Source organism: Piliocolobus tephrosceles, chromosome 16 (assembly GCF_002776525.5).
Source record: "Piliocolobus tephrosceles isolate RC106 chromosome 16, ASM277652v3, whole genome shotgun sequence".
NCBI classification, from domain to species: Eukaryota; Metazoa; Chordata; class Mammalia; order Primates; family Cercopithecidae; genus Piliocolobus; species Piliocolobus tephrosceles.
Window position 1 is genome coordinate 50,567,406 of NC_045449.1, and position 12,269 is coordinate 50,579,674.

At 50.6% G+C, this 12,269-nt stretch overlaps 1 protein-coding gene across 2 annotated transcripts in view; it reads right to left on the minus strand.

The window, feature by feature from the left end:
* The window catches only part of ACLY (ATP citrate lyase), a 54,669-nt gene that overhangs the window by 25,951 nt on the left and 16,449 nt on the right, over window positions 1-12,269 (minus strand). Inside the window, exons 11-16 of one of the 2 annotated variants that reach the window (XM_023204114.1) lie at window positions 9,711-9,828; window positions 6,314-6,468; window positions 5,446-5,536; window positions 4,327-4,356; window positions 780-921; window positions 25-193 (exon numbers count right to left, since the gene is read on the minus strand). In XM_023204114.1, coding sequence (XP_023059882.1) covers window positions 25-193; window positions 780-921; window positions 4,327-4,356; window positions 5,446-5,536; window positions 6,314-6,468; window positions 9,711-9,828 — 705 coding nt within the window. The remainder of the gene's footprint in view (window positions 1-24; window positions 194-779; window positions 922-4,326; window positions 4,357-5,445; window positions 5,537-6,313; window positions 6,469-9,710; window positions 9,829-12,269) is intronic. The other variant, XM_023204115.1, reaches the window with a different exon arrangement.

Here is a 12,269-nt window from a genome sequence, read left to right on the forward strand (position 1 = left end):
CCCAGAGCCCACCCAGTGATCTACCTGCGCATAGTTCATGGTCTCCATGGTGCTGTCAAAGGCAGAGCGGAGAGAGGCAAAGTTGATAAGCACATCTACTTCTGGGTGCTTCCTCATGGCATCAGCCATGTTCTTGAAGACAGGGATCAGGATCTCCTTGTGCCCCCAGTAAAACTTCTGCTTGTGGTCCCCACTGTGAGAAAGTAAAAGAATTAGGACATCCTCAACCTGTCAGGACTGGGGATGGGGAAGCTGAGGGGAGGAATTTCACCTAGAAGGCAGAAAAGGCATTGGTCTCTGCCCTCAAAGAATTTTCATCTAAGGGACAAAGGAATACTGACTGCCCCTGTCTCTAGGATGGGCAAAGCCTTCCCCAGCAAAGGGAATGAGCTCGCTGACTCCCCAAGCTCTGCCTTTTTTTTTTTTTTTTTTTTTTTTTTGAGACAGGGTCTTGCTGTGTCACCCAGGCTGGAGCGGCAGTAGCATAATCAGAGTTCACTGCAACCTCAACCTCCAAGGCTCAAGCAATCCTCCTGCCTCAGCCTCCCAAGTAGCTGGGACTACAGGTGCACACCACCACACCCGGCTAATTTTTAAATTATCTCTAGAGATAGGGGTCTCCCTATGTTGCCAAGGGCTGGTCTCAAACTCCTGGGCTCAAGCAATTCTCCCACTTCGACCTCCCAAAGTGCTAGGATTACAGGCATGAGCCACTGTGCCCAGCCCCAAGCTTTGTCTTAGCAGAGGAAGGAGATACTTCCCACCATGGGGTAACTCACGTGAAAGGGTAGACCATGGCAGCCACTGAGGGCTCATCTCGGGAGCAGACATAGTCAAAGTCCAGCATGCCTTGCACGGCCCGGGTCTGCATGCCCCACACAATGGCCTTGGTGTGGCGGCTGAAGAGGGTGGTGCTCTTTCCTGGTGGGCAAAGACACAGAGAGTGCACCCAGAACACATACCCCCCGGAGACCTGCAGGGGCCAGGGCTGCCTGCCAGACCCCTCCACGCCCCATGTCCACAGGGTGATGCCTCATCACAACCGTAAAGGAATGTCAAGAGGACAGAATTTTGAGAACTTGGGGAGGAGGTGCCTCGATTTTTCTGGAAGAAGGTGGCAGGAAGAGCAAATCAAGCTAAGAAGGCCTGCCTATCTGGTAAGTAGCTCTGCAAAGAACAGAGAACGAAGGGCCCCACAGTCAAAAATGCCCAGGAGAATTCCTACAGGACCTGCTTCATTTCCCAGGCAAGGTGTGTCATCAGGTTATATGCAAATGAGGTCCTGACAAATTATTTTTAAAGTAATTGGAAAAAAATGTTTAGCTCTCCCAATTTCGGTGGGCTCAGGACTTACAAATGATGTCCCAACAATGCTTACCACCCTGTAAATCTGGACATAAAACCAGCTCCAGTTAGGGTTTGAATCAGCATTAATTCTAGGTCAGTGTAGGTCCAATGAAGAGGTTTGCTGCAGCCTTATCGCTAACTGAGGTTCCCGCCAGGGCTCTGCACAAGGCAGGAGCAGCAAGCTAGTTACACAGGGCCAGCGCCCTCAATCTGCCTTCCTGCTTTTCCTGTCCTTCTCCCTTCTACCAGGTGGCTCTTTCCTGCTCAGGACAGTGCTCTTGGACAGACCCTCCAGTGGGCACTTAAGAGGTAAGGCGCAGGCCAGGTGCGGTGGCTCACGCCTGTAATTCCAGCACTTTGGGAGGCTGAGACCGGTAGATCACTTGAGCTCAAGAGTTCAAGACCAGCCTGGCCAACATGGTGAAACCCTGTCTGTAATAAAAATACAAAAATTAGCTGGATGTAGTGGTGGGCGCCTGTAATCCCACGCTGAGGCAGGGAGAATCGCTTGAACCCTGCCACGAGCAAGATCGCAAGAGGTTGCCGCGAGCCGAGATTGCGCCACTGCACTCCAGCCCGGGACTCCATCTCAAAAAAAAAAAAAAAATTTGTGTGGTGGCATGTGCCTGTAATCCCAGCTTCTTGGGAAACCAACACACAATCACTTGAACCAAGCAGGCGGAGGTTGCAGTGAGCCAAGATCGGACCACTGCACTCCAACTTGGGCCACAGAGTGAGACCCTGTCTCAAAAAAACAAAACAAAACAAAACAAAAGGTAAGGGAACAAAAGGAGCTGGCAGAAGTACAGTTCTCTAGGTGGGCCTAGTGGTGCATGCTTGCGTCCTAGCTACTTAGGAGACTGAGGTGGGAGGATCACTTGAGCCCAGGAATTCGAAACCAGCCTCTGCAGCATAGTAAGACCCCACCTCAAAAAACAAAACAAAACAAAACAAAAAAACCTTCCATGATGTGATTATTACACATTGCACGCCTGTACCAAAATATCTCACGCACCCCTACTATGTACTCACAGAAATTTTAAAAAGATTTCAATGCAAGTATATTTAACAACAAAAAAAAGTGCAGTCCTTAGCCTAAAGGGAAAGGACTTTTACCACACTTCAGGCAGCTGACCTTCCCCTCTGGGTCCCTGCAAGTCCCAGAGGAGGAAAGCAGCCCTCAGGGAGTTTCTGAGCTCCCCTAGGGAGAATGATGCATCTAGCCCAGTGGCATCTGGTATTAATTAACCTACTGTACTACAGCAGGCTTGGCTAACCAAGTTCATGGTCTCATTAAATCCCTGTACAGGCCTGCCTCCCATCACAGCCTTAAGCTTCTCATGGCAGAAGTTTCCTGATGTTGCAAATACCTGGAATTTACTGTCACCTAGACCCACCTGGGTTCTGCTGAGACATGAGATCACAGAACAAGGGAAGCCACCTAATCCAGTTCCCCCACTTCCCAGTCCCAGGAAACTGAAGCCCAGAGATGCCAAATGACTGAGGTCCGAGGTCATCCAGCATCAGAGCCAGGATTACATAATCACTTAAAATGCAGCTCAACTGTGAAAGTGAGGAGGGCGAATATAAGCGTGAGTTCATGACCCGCCATCCTCAGGAGAAGCCTGCATCATGTCACCCCCGACAGGTGATGCACGTGCACATGCCTCTGATCTATCTACCCCGCCAGCTACAGAAATCAAGACAAAGCCTGGAATCTACAAACCTACCAGCATCTCCAGCAGGAAACGGCGGAGGTGAAGTGGCCCTTCCTCAAGCACAGAGAAACCAAAGCTGAAGGGTGTATCCTCAGCTTACGAGCAGCAGAGAGGCCCGAGAGAACCTCTGCGCCGGGGGCTATGCCCCCTACACCAGGCCTCCTCTGGCCTCACTGAGGGGAGGGCTCGCTCAGCCATCATCTGCTCTCCCTCCCTGACACACCCTCCTTTTATTTCTCACACTCCAGAAAGTAACAAGGATAACCCCCCTCCTCATAACCTTCCTCCCCTTCAGAGCACAGAGAGTTCCTGGAGAACCAGGGCCGGTCCCTGTTCTTTCCACACTGGGCTAACTCTGCTCTTAACTTTTTCCAGAGACAAAAACATCAGGATTAAAGCCAGGTGGCCAGAGGGCTGCATTCGGGCCTTTCCAGCTGGTTATCAACCCCGCCAATTACTCCTCCCCCATCCCTTAGCAAGGGGACAACAAAGACTTCCCTGCCTCCACGGCTGTGAATGTCAAAGTTAAATGGAAGCTCTGATGCTATGAACCAATTAATCCAGTCAGCTAGGCCAGTGGGTGAATGCACATGCACAGAAGTGTCCACTATAAAATGTGACCTCATACACCAGACAATGCTCATACCCCTTCCAATTACCCAGTCTCTAGATGCACACCCTCTGTGCTTCTGTCTACCTCCTTTTCCACCTCTCTTGTTCCTCCACAACCCCCAGAAAAAGAAAAACTGGTCCCTGGAGCTTGAGGATGAAGCTGGCAGTGGTGAAGCTGAGGCAGGAAAGGTGAGAAAACGACATCAGGAGATGTAAATGAGAAGCAGGGGTGACCCGTGGCTCCCCTTCTGCACCCAGCAGCGACAGACGCCCACGGCTGTCTGCCGCTCCCCATTCAGTTGGATGGCTCCCTCCTTCCCAGGCGACACTCTCTCCTTGACACCACTCCACTCTCCAGGGCTGTGGGTCTGGCTTTTGCTCCTTCCAAAGTCTCTACCCCCTCCCAAGTCTGGAGCCAGAAACAGCCACACAGTGAGGAGAGCGCTGAGTGGGGCGTGTACTGAGCAGGGATAGGAGGGGAGGAAGAGCGAAGACTTAGGACTTGGGGTCAGGCCACACCAAGGCAGGGACAGAAAATAGACCAGACGACACTGCAACCCACCAGGGGAGGGGAAACAGAGCACACGGTAAAACTGTCACCCGCTAACAAAGCCACACGCGGAGTGGGGGCAGGGTGGGGGCATCCTACCTTGCAGGGATCTTGGACTTGGGACTGAATCTGTCAAAGAAAATGACCAAGGCAACTGAGTGACCCACTGATGGCTGGAGGCTTTGGAGGGAAAGGGTGGGAACAGGGAAGGGTCCCATGGACAAGCCTTTCAGGGTTAAAACCCTCTCCTGTTCTGCAATGGACAACGGAGTAAGGCCAGCAGAAGAGGTGAAAGCACTGATAAGCAGAATGGAAGCAAGAAAGAGCAAAGACCAAAGGGGCAGAGAGTGGGTAGGAGGAGGACAAAGGCTGGGCAGGTGTGCTCAACACCAGCGCCTCCCCTAGGCCCTCTGCAGGGACAGCTGGATGACTTGAACTCTGGGTTCTCCAGCTGGCGCGGTCCCACCCTCTTAATGCCAATCCCTTTGTGTCTCCACGAAACACTATGAGATGATTGGCCAGCATGGGGTTGACCTGTGCTGAGGACAAAGATGCTGATTTGGGACAGTGTCACTATTTCCCAAAATGCCGTAAGCAAAGTGTGTCCCAGGAAGAGGCTGCACAGGTGTACCAGCCCAGGGGTAACTAACACCACTTATGTAGAGCTGGCTGCAAGGGCTGGCCGGCAGGAATCACATCTACATGGAGAGAAAAATTAGTTGAAATACAGATGGGCTGACAGGCGAGGGTTTTTCTTGCTGGGGATTCAGAGGAGGGAATGTCTGTTAGGGCCCCAAGATGGTGGGGGTGGGCTGGGAACTGCTGTTGTAGGAGCTGGCTCTGTCATCCTGGGGTCCCGGCGTCTGCCCTCCACTTGGGAGAAGAGTCTCAGAGAATTTTCCACTTCCTGGAATTTCTGTAACCCTATCTCCTCCACAGCCTCCCTGCCCAGTTCACACCCCCATAAGAAGAACAGGGGTAGAAGAGAATAGGGGGAATGGAGGTGACCAGGCACAGCGTGGGTCCTCCGCCTCAGGAGTGCCCACAGGGGAGGTTCAAGTCATACCATCCTTGCGTCCCAGGCACACTCCCATTGCAAAACCCAAACCACTTTTCATCCACCTCTGCCAGCCCAGGGGGGAAAGGGAAAGGGGAGAGAGATACAGAGGGTACCGAAAGGCCACTCCCTGGAACATGCCTGAAGCCTCAGGGAGTTACCTTGTGGCATGGCAGGCTTGGCCTTCTTCGCAGGCGCCACCTCATCGGCCCTGGACTCAGAAAAAGATGCTGTCCTGCTGGGGGCTGGCGTCTGGGGTGAGACAAGGAGAGTAAGAGGTCAGAGTCACAGCTGGGAAAAAAGCCACTGGTCCTCAAAGGCCCCAAAGAAAACTAATAAAAATTATGCATGGCAATGCTCTTTATAAGCTGCTTCCAAAAGTACTAACAATCCTCTAAGATATGAATTAATATTATCCCACATTACAGATGAGCAAACTGAGGCCCTGAGTGGACAAAATACTGGCTAAGGTTGTTCTCTCAGCAAAGAGTAAGAGAGTAACAATTTTTAAGTTTTTCTTTTCTTTTTCAGATTAATTCTCGCTCTGTTGCCCAGAGCTGGAGTGCAATGGCGCCATCACAGCTCACTGCAACCTCTGCCTCCCGGGTTCAAGCGATTCTCAGGCCTGAGCCTCCCAAGTAACTAGGATTACAGACATGTACCACCATATCCGGCTAATTTTTGTATTTTTAGTAGAGACGTGGTTTCACCATGTTGGCCAGGCTGGTCTCGAACTCTTGACCTTAGGTGATCCGCCAGCCTCGGCCTCCCAAAGTGCTGGGATTACAGGCGTGAGCCACCATGCCCGGCCACAATTTGAACTTGGTTCCAATTTTAAAATCCTTGGTCCTTCCATTATACTACTTTGATCAGGGCAGGAAAAAAATTGGCAGAGATCCAGAAACCAACCATTTACTAACTCCTGCTGTATTTCCTCTATGCCCCCAAAGAACAGAGGAGGAGGACTGTATTCTAGTGGAAAAGATGAGATGGTTCCTTCCCATAAGGTTGGGGGAGGCTGGCACCTACCGATGTGCTCCCGCTGGCGTTGAGGAGGAAGTTTGCAGTGTGGGCCGCCGTGGGTGGCTGGTTGGGGATGGGCCGGTGGCCCAGGGCCATGCCCACAATGGCCGTCATATGAGTCTCCGTGCCAAAGACATGGATGGGGATCCCAGTGGTCTTCCCTGTAAGGGAAGGAAAAAAACATCCATAATTCAAGTCTGCAGATAAGAGCCCAAGTCCATGTGATCCTGCAAAGGCCCTTTTAGAGCCATGATCAGTGTTTGGTGCATTCAGTGCAAGACCAATATCCAGGGCAAATCAGCTGTCATAATTCACCACCAGACAAAGCTTTCTAAAGGCCACTTCCTGATAACAAGAGCAAGAAACAGGCCAGGTGCAGGGGCTCACGCCTGTAATCCCAGCACTTTGGGAGGCCGAGGCTGGCAGATCACTTCAGGTCAGGAGTTTGAGACCACCTGGGCCAACGTGGTGAAACCCTATCTCTACCAAAAACACAAAAAATTAGCCAGGCGTGGTGGCCTGCGCCTGTAATCCCAGCTACTCGGAGGCTCAGGCAGGAGGATCCCTTGAAACGAGCAGGCAGAGGTTGCAAAGCAAGCTGAGATCGTGCCACTGCACTCCAGCCTGGGCGACAGTGCGAGACTTTTGTCTCCAAAAAAAAAAAAAACACAAAAACAAGAAACGTATTTACTGGCAAGATAGCAAGATTCAAGTAACCAAATTATCAGAGCCTGTATTCCTCCTGCTCAGGTCCGCAGCCTGGACCCCAGCTCTCCAGCTTTCCTTAGCCTTCATCACATGCATCCACCAGTGCTTGGCCTCTGTTCCTAAACACCCTGAGCCCGTTCCCCCAGGGCTCTGGCCCGGCTCCTCCCTCTGCATGGAACTCTCCATGGAGCTTCCCCTGGCTGCTCTCTGGTCTCCCAGCTCAACCCAAGCGCCGTCTCCTGAAAAAGGCCCCCTCTGACCTTGATAGTCACTCTCTCCCATGCCACGCTCCCCTCTTCCTTGTACAGACAGACCCCTAGCATCTTCTCCTACTGTTTATTTGTGGAATGTTCTAATTTTAAGAGCATGATTTGGTAACTTCACTGTGCTGTCCCCATGCCTGCCCCACTGCACATAGCAGGTCCTCAGCTTTGAACCAGCTCTATGAAAAATAAAACAAAAGGCTCACACCTGTAATTCCAACACTTTAGGAGGCCTAGGCAGCTGGATCGCTTGAGTCCAAGAGTTCGAGACCAGCTTGGGCAACAGGGCAAAAGTTCGTCTACAAAAAAATCAGCCAGGTGTGTGCTAATTTTTTGTACAAAAATTGTATTTATTGTGGTGTGCATCTGTAGTCCTAGCTACTCAGGAGGTTGAGGTGGGAGGATCCCTTGAGTCTGGGAGGCAGAGGTTGCAGTAAGCTGTGATCACACCACTACACTCTAGCCTGGGTGACAGAGTGAGACCCTGTCTCCAGAAAAAAAAAAAATGCCTGTAATCCCAGCACTTTGGGAGTCCAAGGCAGGTGGATCACGAGGTCAAGAGATTGAGACCATCCTGGCTAACACGGTGAAACCCGGGCTCTACAAAAAAAAAAAAAAAAAAAAAAAAAAAAAATTAGATGGGCGTGGTGGCAGGTGCCTGTAGTCCCAGCTACTTGGGAGGCTGAGGCAGGAGAATGGCGTGGACCCGGGAGGCGGAGCTTGCAGTGAGCAGAGATCATGCCACTGGACTCCAGCCTGGGCAACACAGTGAAACTCAGTCTCATAAAAAAAAAAGGAAAGAGAGAGAAAAAGAAAAAAAAAAATAACCCTATTCAATTCAAACCTAAGTCAAATTGTGTCACTTGGCTGGGTGTAGTGGCTCACATCTATAACCCTAGCACTTTGGGAGGCAAAGCCAGGAGGATCACTTGAGACCACGAGTTTGAGATCAGCTTGGGCAACACAGTGAGACACTATCTCACAACAAATTTTTTTTTGGCCGGGCGCGGTGGCTCAAGCCTGTAATCCCAGCACTTTGGGAGGCCGAGACGGGAGGATCACGAGGTCAGGAGATCAAGACCATCCTGGCTAACACGGTGAAACCCCGTCTCTACTAAAAAATACAAAAAACTAGCCGGGCGAGGTGGCGGGCGCCTGTAGTCCCAGCTACTCGGGAGGCTGAGGCAGGAGAATGGCGTAAACCCGGGAGACGGAGCTTGCAGTGAGCCGAGATCCGGCCACTGCACTCCAGCCTGGGTGACAGAGCGAGGCTCTGTCTCCAAAAAAAAAAAAAAAAAAATTTTTTTTTTTTTTAATTAGCCAGGCGTGGTGGTGCGCACCCGTGGTCCCCAATACATGGGAGGTTGAGGTGGGAGGATCACTTGAGCCCACAAGGTTGAGGCTGCAATGAGCTATGATGGCACCACTGCACTCCAGCCTGGGTGACAAAGCAAGGCACTGTCTCAAAATAATAACAACAATAATAAATATGTGGTTCCTCTGTTTAAACACCTCTTGTGCCTACTATCTCACAGTGATGGCCAAGTCCTCCTGCGACCTGTAGTGTCTCACTGCCACTCTCTCAGCCCCAGCCCCTTACCACTGCAGGTATTGGAATTTGTCCTTCCCTCTCCAAGAGTCACCATGGTGCTGCTCCCTCATTCTAGATCTTTGCTCAAATGTCAGTTTTCCTTTCTTTTTTTTTTTTTTTGATACAGGGTCTCAGTCTGTCACCCAGGCTGAAGCACAGTGGCATGATGATGGCTCACTGCAGCCTCAACCTCCCCGGTTCAGGTGATCCTCCCACCTCAGTCTCCCAAGTAGCTGGGATTACAGGTATGTCACCATAACCAGCTAATTTTTGTATTTTTTTTTTGTAGAGGCGGGGTCTTGCCATGTTGCCCAGACTGGTCTTGAACTCCTGAGCTCAAGCGATCCTCCCGCTTCGGCCTCCCAAAGTATGTGAGCCACCATGCCCAGCCTTGATCAAGTTTGATCAAGCATTTTCTGATCTCCCTGTTGAAGGTTGCCCTGGCCCCTCCCACACGCATTCTCCCTTTCCCTGCTTTGTTTTCCTTCCTGGCACTCGGCACCCCCTGACATCACAGTTTGCGTCCTCTGTTCCCTGAAGGCTTGCTGTCTGTCCATCTGTGGCTGTAACCCTCATCACCAGCACAAAGCCCAGCACAGAGCGAGTGGTCTTTAATAAATACCTGTTAAGTGTAGAGCTGAATGAAAACGCTTTCCTGACCACACCAAAGTTTAGGACAGCACTCTGTGTTGGGACAGGGAATGGAAACCCAAACTGCACACCCAGGAAGGGGAGTGGAGAGAGAGTGAAAGAGCCCGAGACTGATGCTCAGGAATCAGGAATCCCAAAGAGGAAGGTCACCCACACTCAGAGCGAGGGGGAGAGAAAGGTCCCATCTTACCGACTTCTCCCATCACCCGTAAGCCCTCCTGATAGTTGGGGCCACCTCTTCGGACAAAGACTGTTACTTCGTGCTCCTTCAGGGGGCCCTGGTAATCTCGAATTGCTCTCACGATGCCCTGGAAGCCCAAAGGGACATGTGACTAAAAACAAGGCAGCCACAACTCAGTGATTTATAACCAGAATAAACAAATGTACCAGGTGTATGTGACAAGGGCTGCTCCCCAGGAAGCATGGGACTACGCACAAGCAGCCACGGCCTGGGATATGATCACTCAGAAAGTTGCTGAGGCGGGAACGTGGGGTACCCGGGATTGACACCCCTTAATGTCACGGAGGCTCCAGGCCTCCATCGTCAGCAAGGCCTTGCTGGTCTTTCTTTTGTTCTGTCTACAGTCATTACTGCCTCCTACTACATTTTTTTTGGTGGGGATATCTATGTTGGGCTCTATGCAAGGGTTCTCAGAGGTACTAAGACATAGTCAATGTCCTACAAAAGCTTCTTAAGTGATGTGCGGGAACAGTTCTTTTTTTTTTTTTTTTTGAGACAAATTCTCGCTCTGTCACCCGGGCTGGAGTGCAGTGGTGCGAGCTTGGCTCACTGCAACCTGTGCCTCCCAGGTTCAAGTGATTCTCCTCTCTCAGCCTCCCGAGTAGCTGGGACTACAGACGCCTGCCACCATATCAGGCTAATTTTTTTTATTTTTAGTAGAGATGAGGTTTCACCATATTGGTCAGGGTAATCTCAAACTCCTGACCTCAGGTGATCCATCCACCTCGGCCTCCCAAAGGGCTGAATTACAAGTGTGAACCACCGCGCCCAGCACAGTGTAAGAACAATTCTTACAATGGATATCCACTTTGGAAAAATGAGAGGGTGGAAAGGTGTGTCCAGTTATGTTTCTCAAAACAGAGGCTAGATTTTGAGCCTGGAGTCTGACTTCTGTCACCCAAGGCATTTCACACAAAGCTCCATGTACAGTACCTGCTCCAAACCAAGTGCCCTAACCAAGCATCAGTGCAGGGCAGCTCCGAAGTTAAATCAAAGCTGCTAAGGTTCCCCTGTCCCAGATTTGTCTGTTAAATCAGGTCCAGTTATGGACACCCTGTTTTTGGCAGGACTGATGGGGTCTGGTCCCACATTTTATTTATTTTTTGAGACAGAGTCTCATTGTTGCCCAGGCTGAAGCACAGTGGCACGATCACGGCTCACTGCAGCCTCGACCTTCTGGGCTCAGGTGATCCTCCTAGCTCAGCCCACTAATTTTTTTGAATTTTACTAGAGATGAGGTCTCATTATATTGCCCAGCCTTGTCTTGAACTTCTGAGCTCAAGTGATCCTCCTGCCTCAGCCTCTCAAAGTGCTAGAATTATAGTTATGAGCCACTACACCCAGCCCTTCACTTCTCGAGATCTGACTTTCAAGTTTGACACTTACCTAGTCATTATTCTCAAAACTCACATGGATCCACCAGATGTGGCACACTCTTTTGAATATACTCATTGAGCATCTGACAGTATGGAATATTAATAAATGGCCTCCTTGGGTGGCTATCTTGAAAGGGATGACTCTTGAGACACATTAGCTCTGTCATCCTTGTTGACAGCAGTCACATGTGCTTTTAAAGCATGTGCAAACACAGCCCTGACCCGTGAATTGGCACCCAGGCTGAGAAGACCCTGGTAGGACGAGAGGAGCCCCAGATCATCAAAGCACTTTCTTCATTCCGATCTTTTGGAAAAAGGGCTCATGACTGAGATGTAAGAACAGGATGGCCGGGCGCAGTGGCTCATGCCTATAATCCCAGCACTTTGGGAGGCCGAGGCAGGCAGATCACGAGGTCAGGAGGTCAAGACCATCCTGGCTAACACGGTGAAACCTCATCTCTACTAAAAATACAAAAAAAATTAGCCGGGTGTGGTGACGGGCACCTGTAGTCCCAGCGTGAACCTGGGGGGCAGAGGTTGAGATTGTGCCATTACACTCCAGCCTAGGCGACAGAGCGAGACTCCATCTCAAAAAAAAAAAAAAAAAAAAACCAAGGAGATGCAGAGAAACCAGAGTCTCACAAGACTGTTGAAAGTAAGGAGGATCGGTCGGTTGGGCATGGTGGTTCACATCTGTAATACCAGCACTTTGGGAGGCTAAGGCGGGTGGATCACCTGAGGTCAAGAGTTCGAGACTAGCCTAGCCAATATGGTGAAAGCCCCTCTCCACTAAAAATACAAAAATTAGCTGGGCATCGTGGTGGGTTCCTGTAATCCCAGCTACTCAGGAGGTTGAGGCAGGAGAATCACTTGAACCCAGAAGGCAGAGGTTGTAGTGAGCTGAGATTGTGCCATTGCACTCCAGCCTTGACAACAAGAGTGAAACTTGAAAGGGGAGGGGGAGAGGGAGAAGGACAAAGAGGGAGAAAGAGGGGGAGAGAGCAGGAGAGAGGGGGAAAGAAAGAAAGAAAGAAAAGAAAGAAAGAAAGAAAGAAAGAAAGAAAGAAAGAAAGAAAGAAAGAGAAGAGAAGAGAAGAGAAGAGAAAAGAAAGAGCAAGCAAAGGAAAACAAA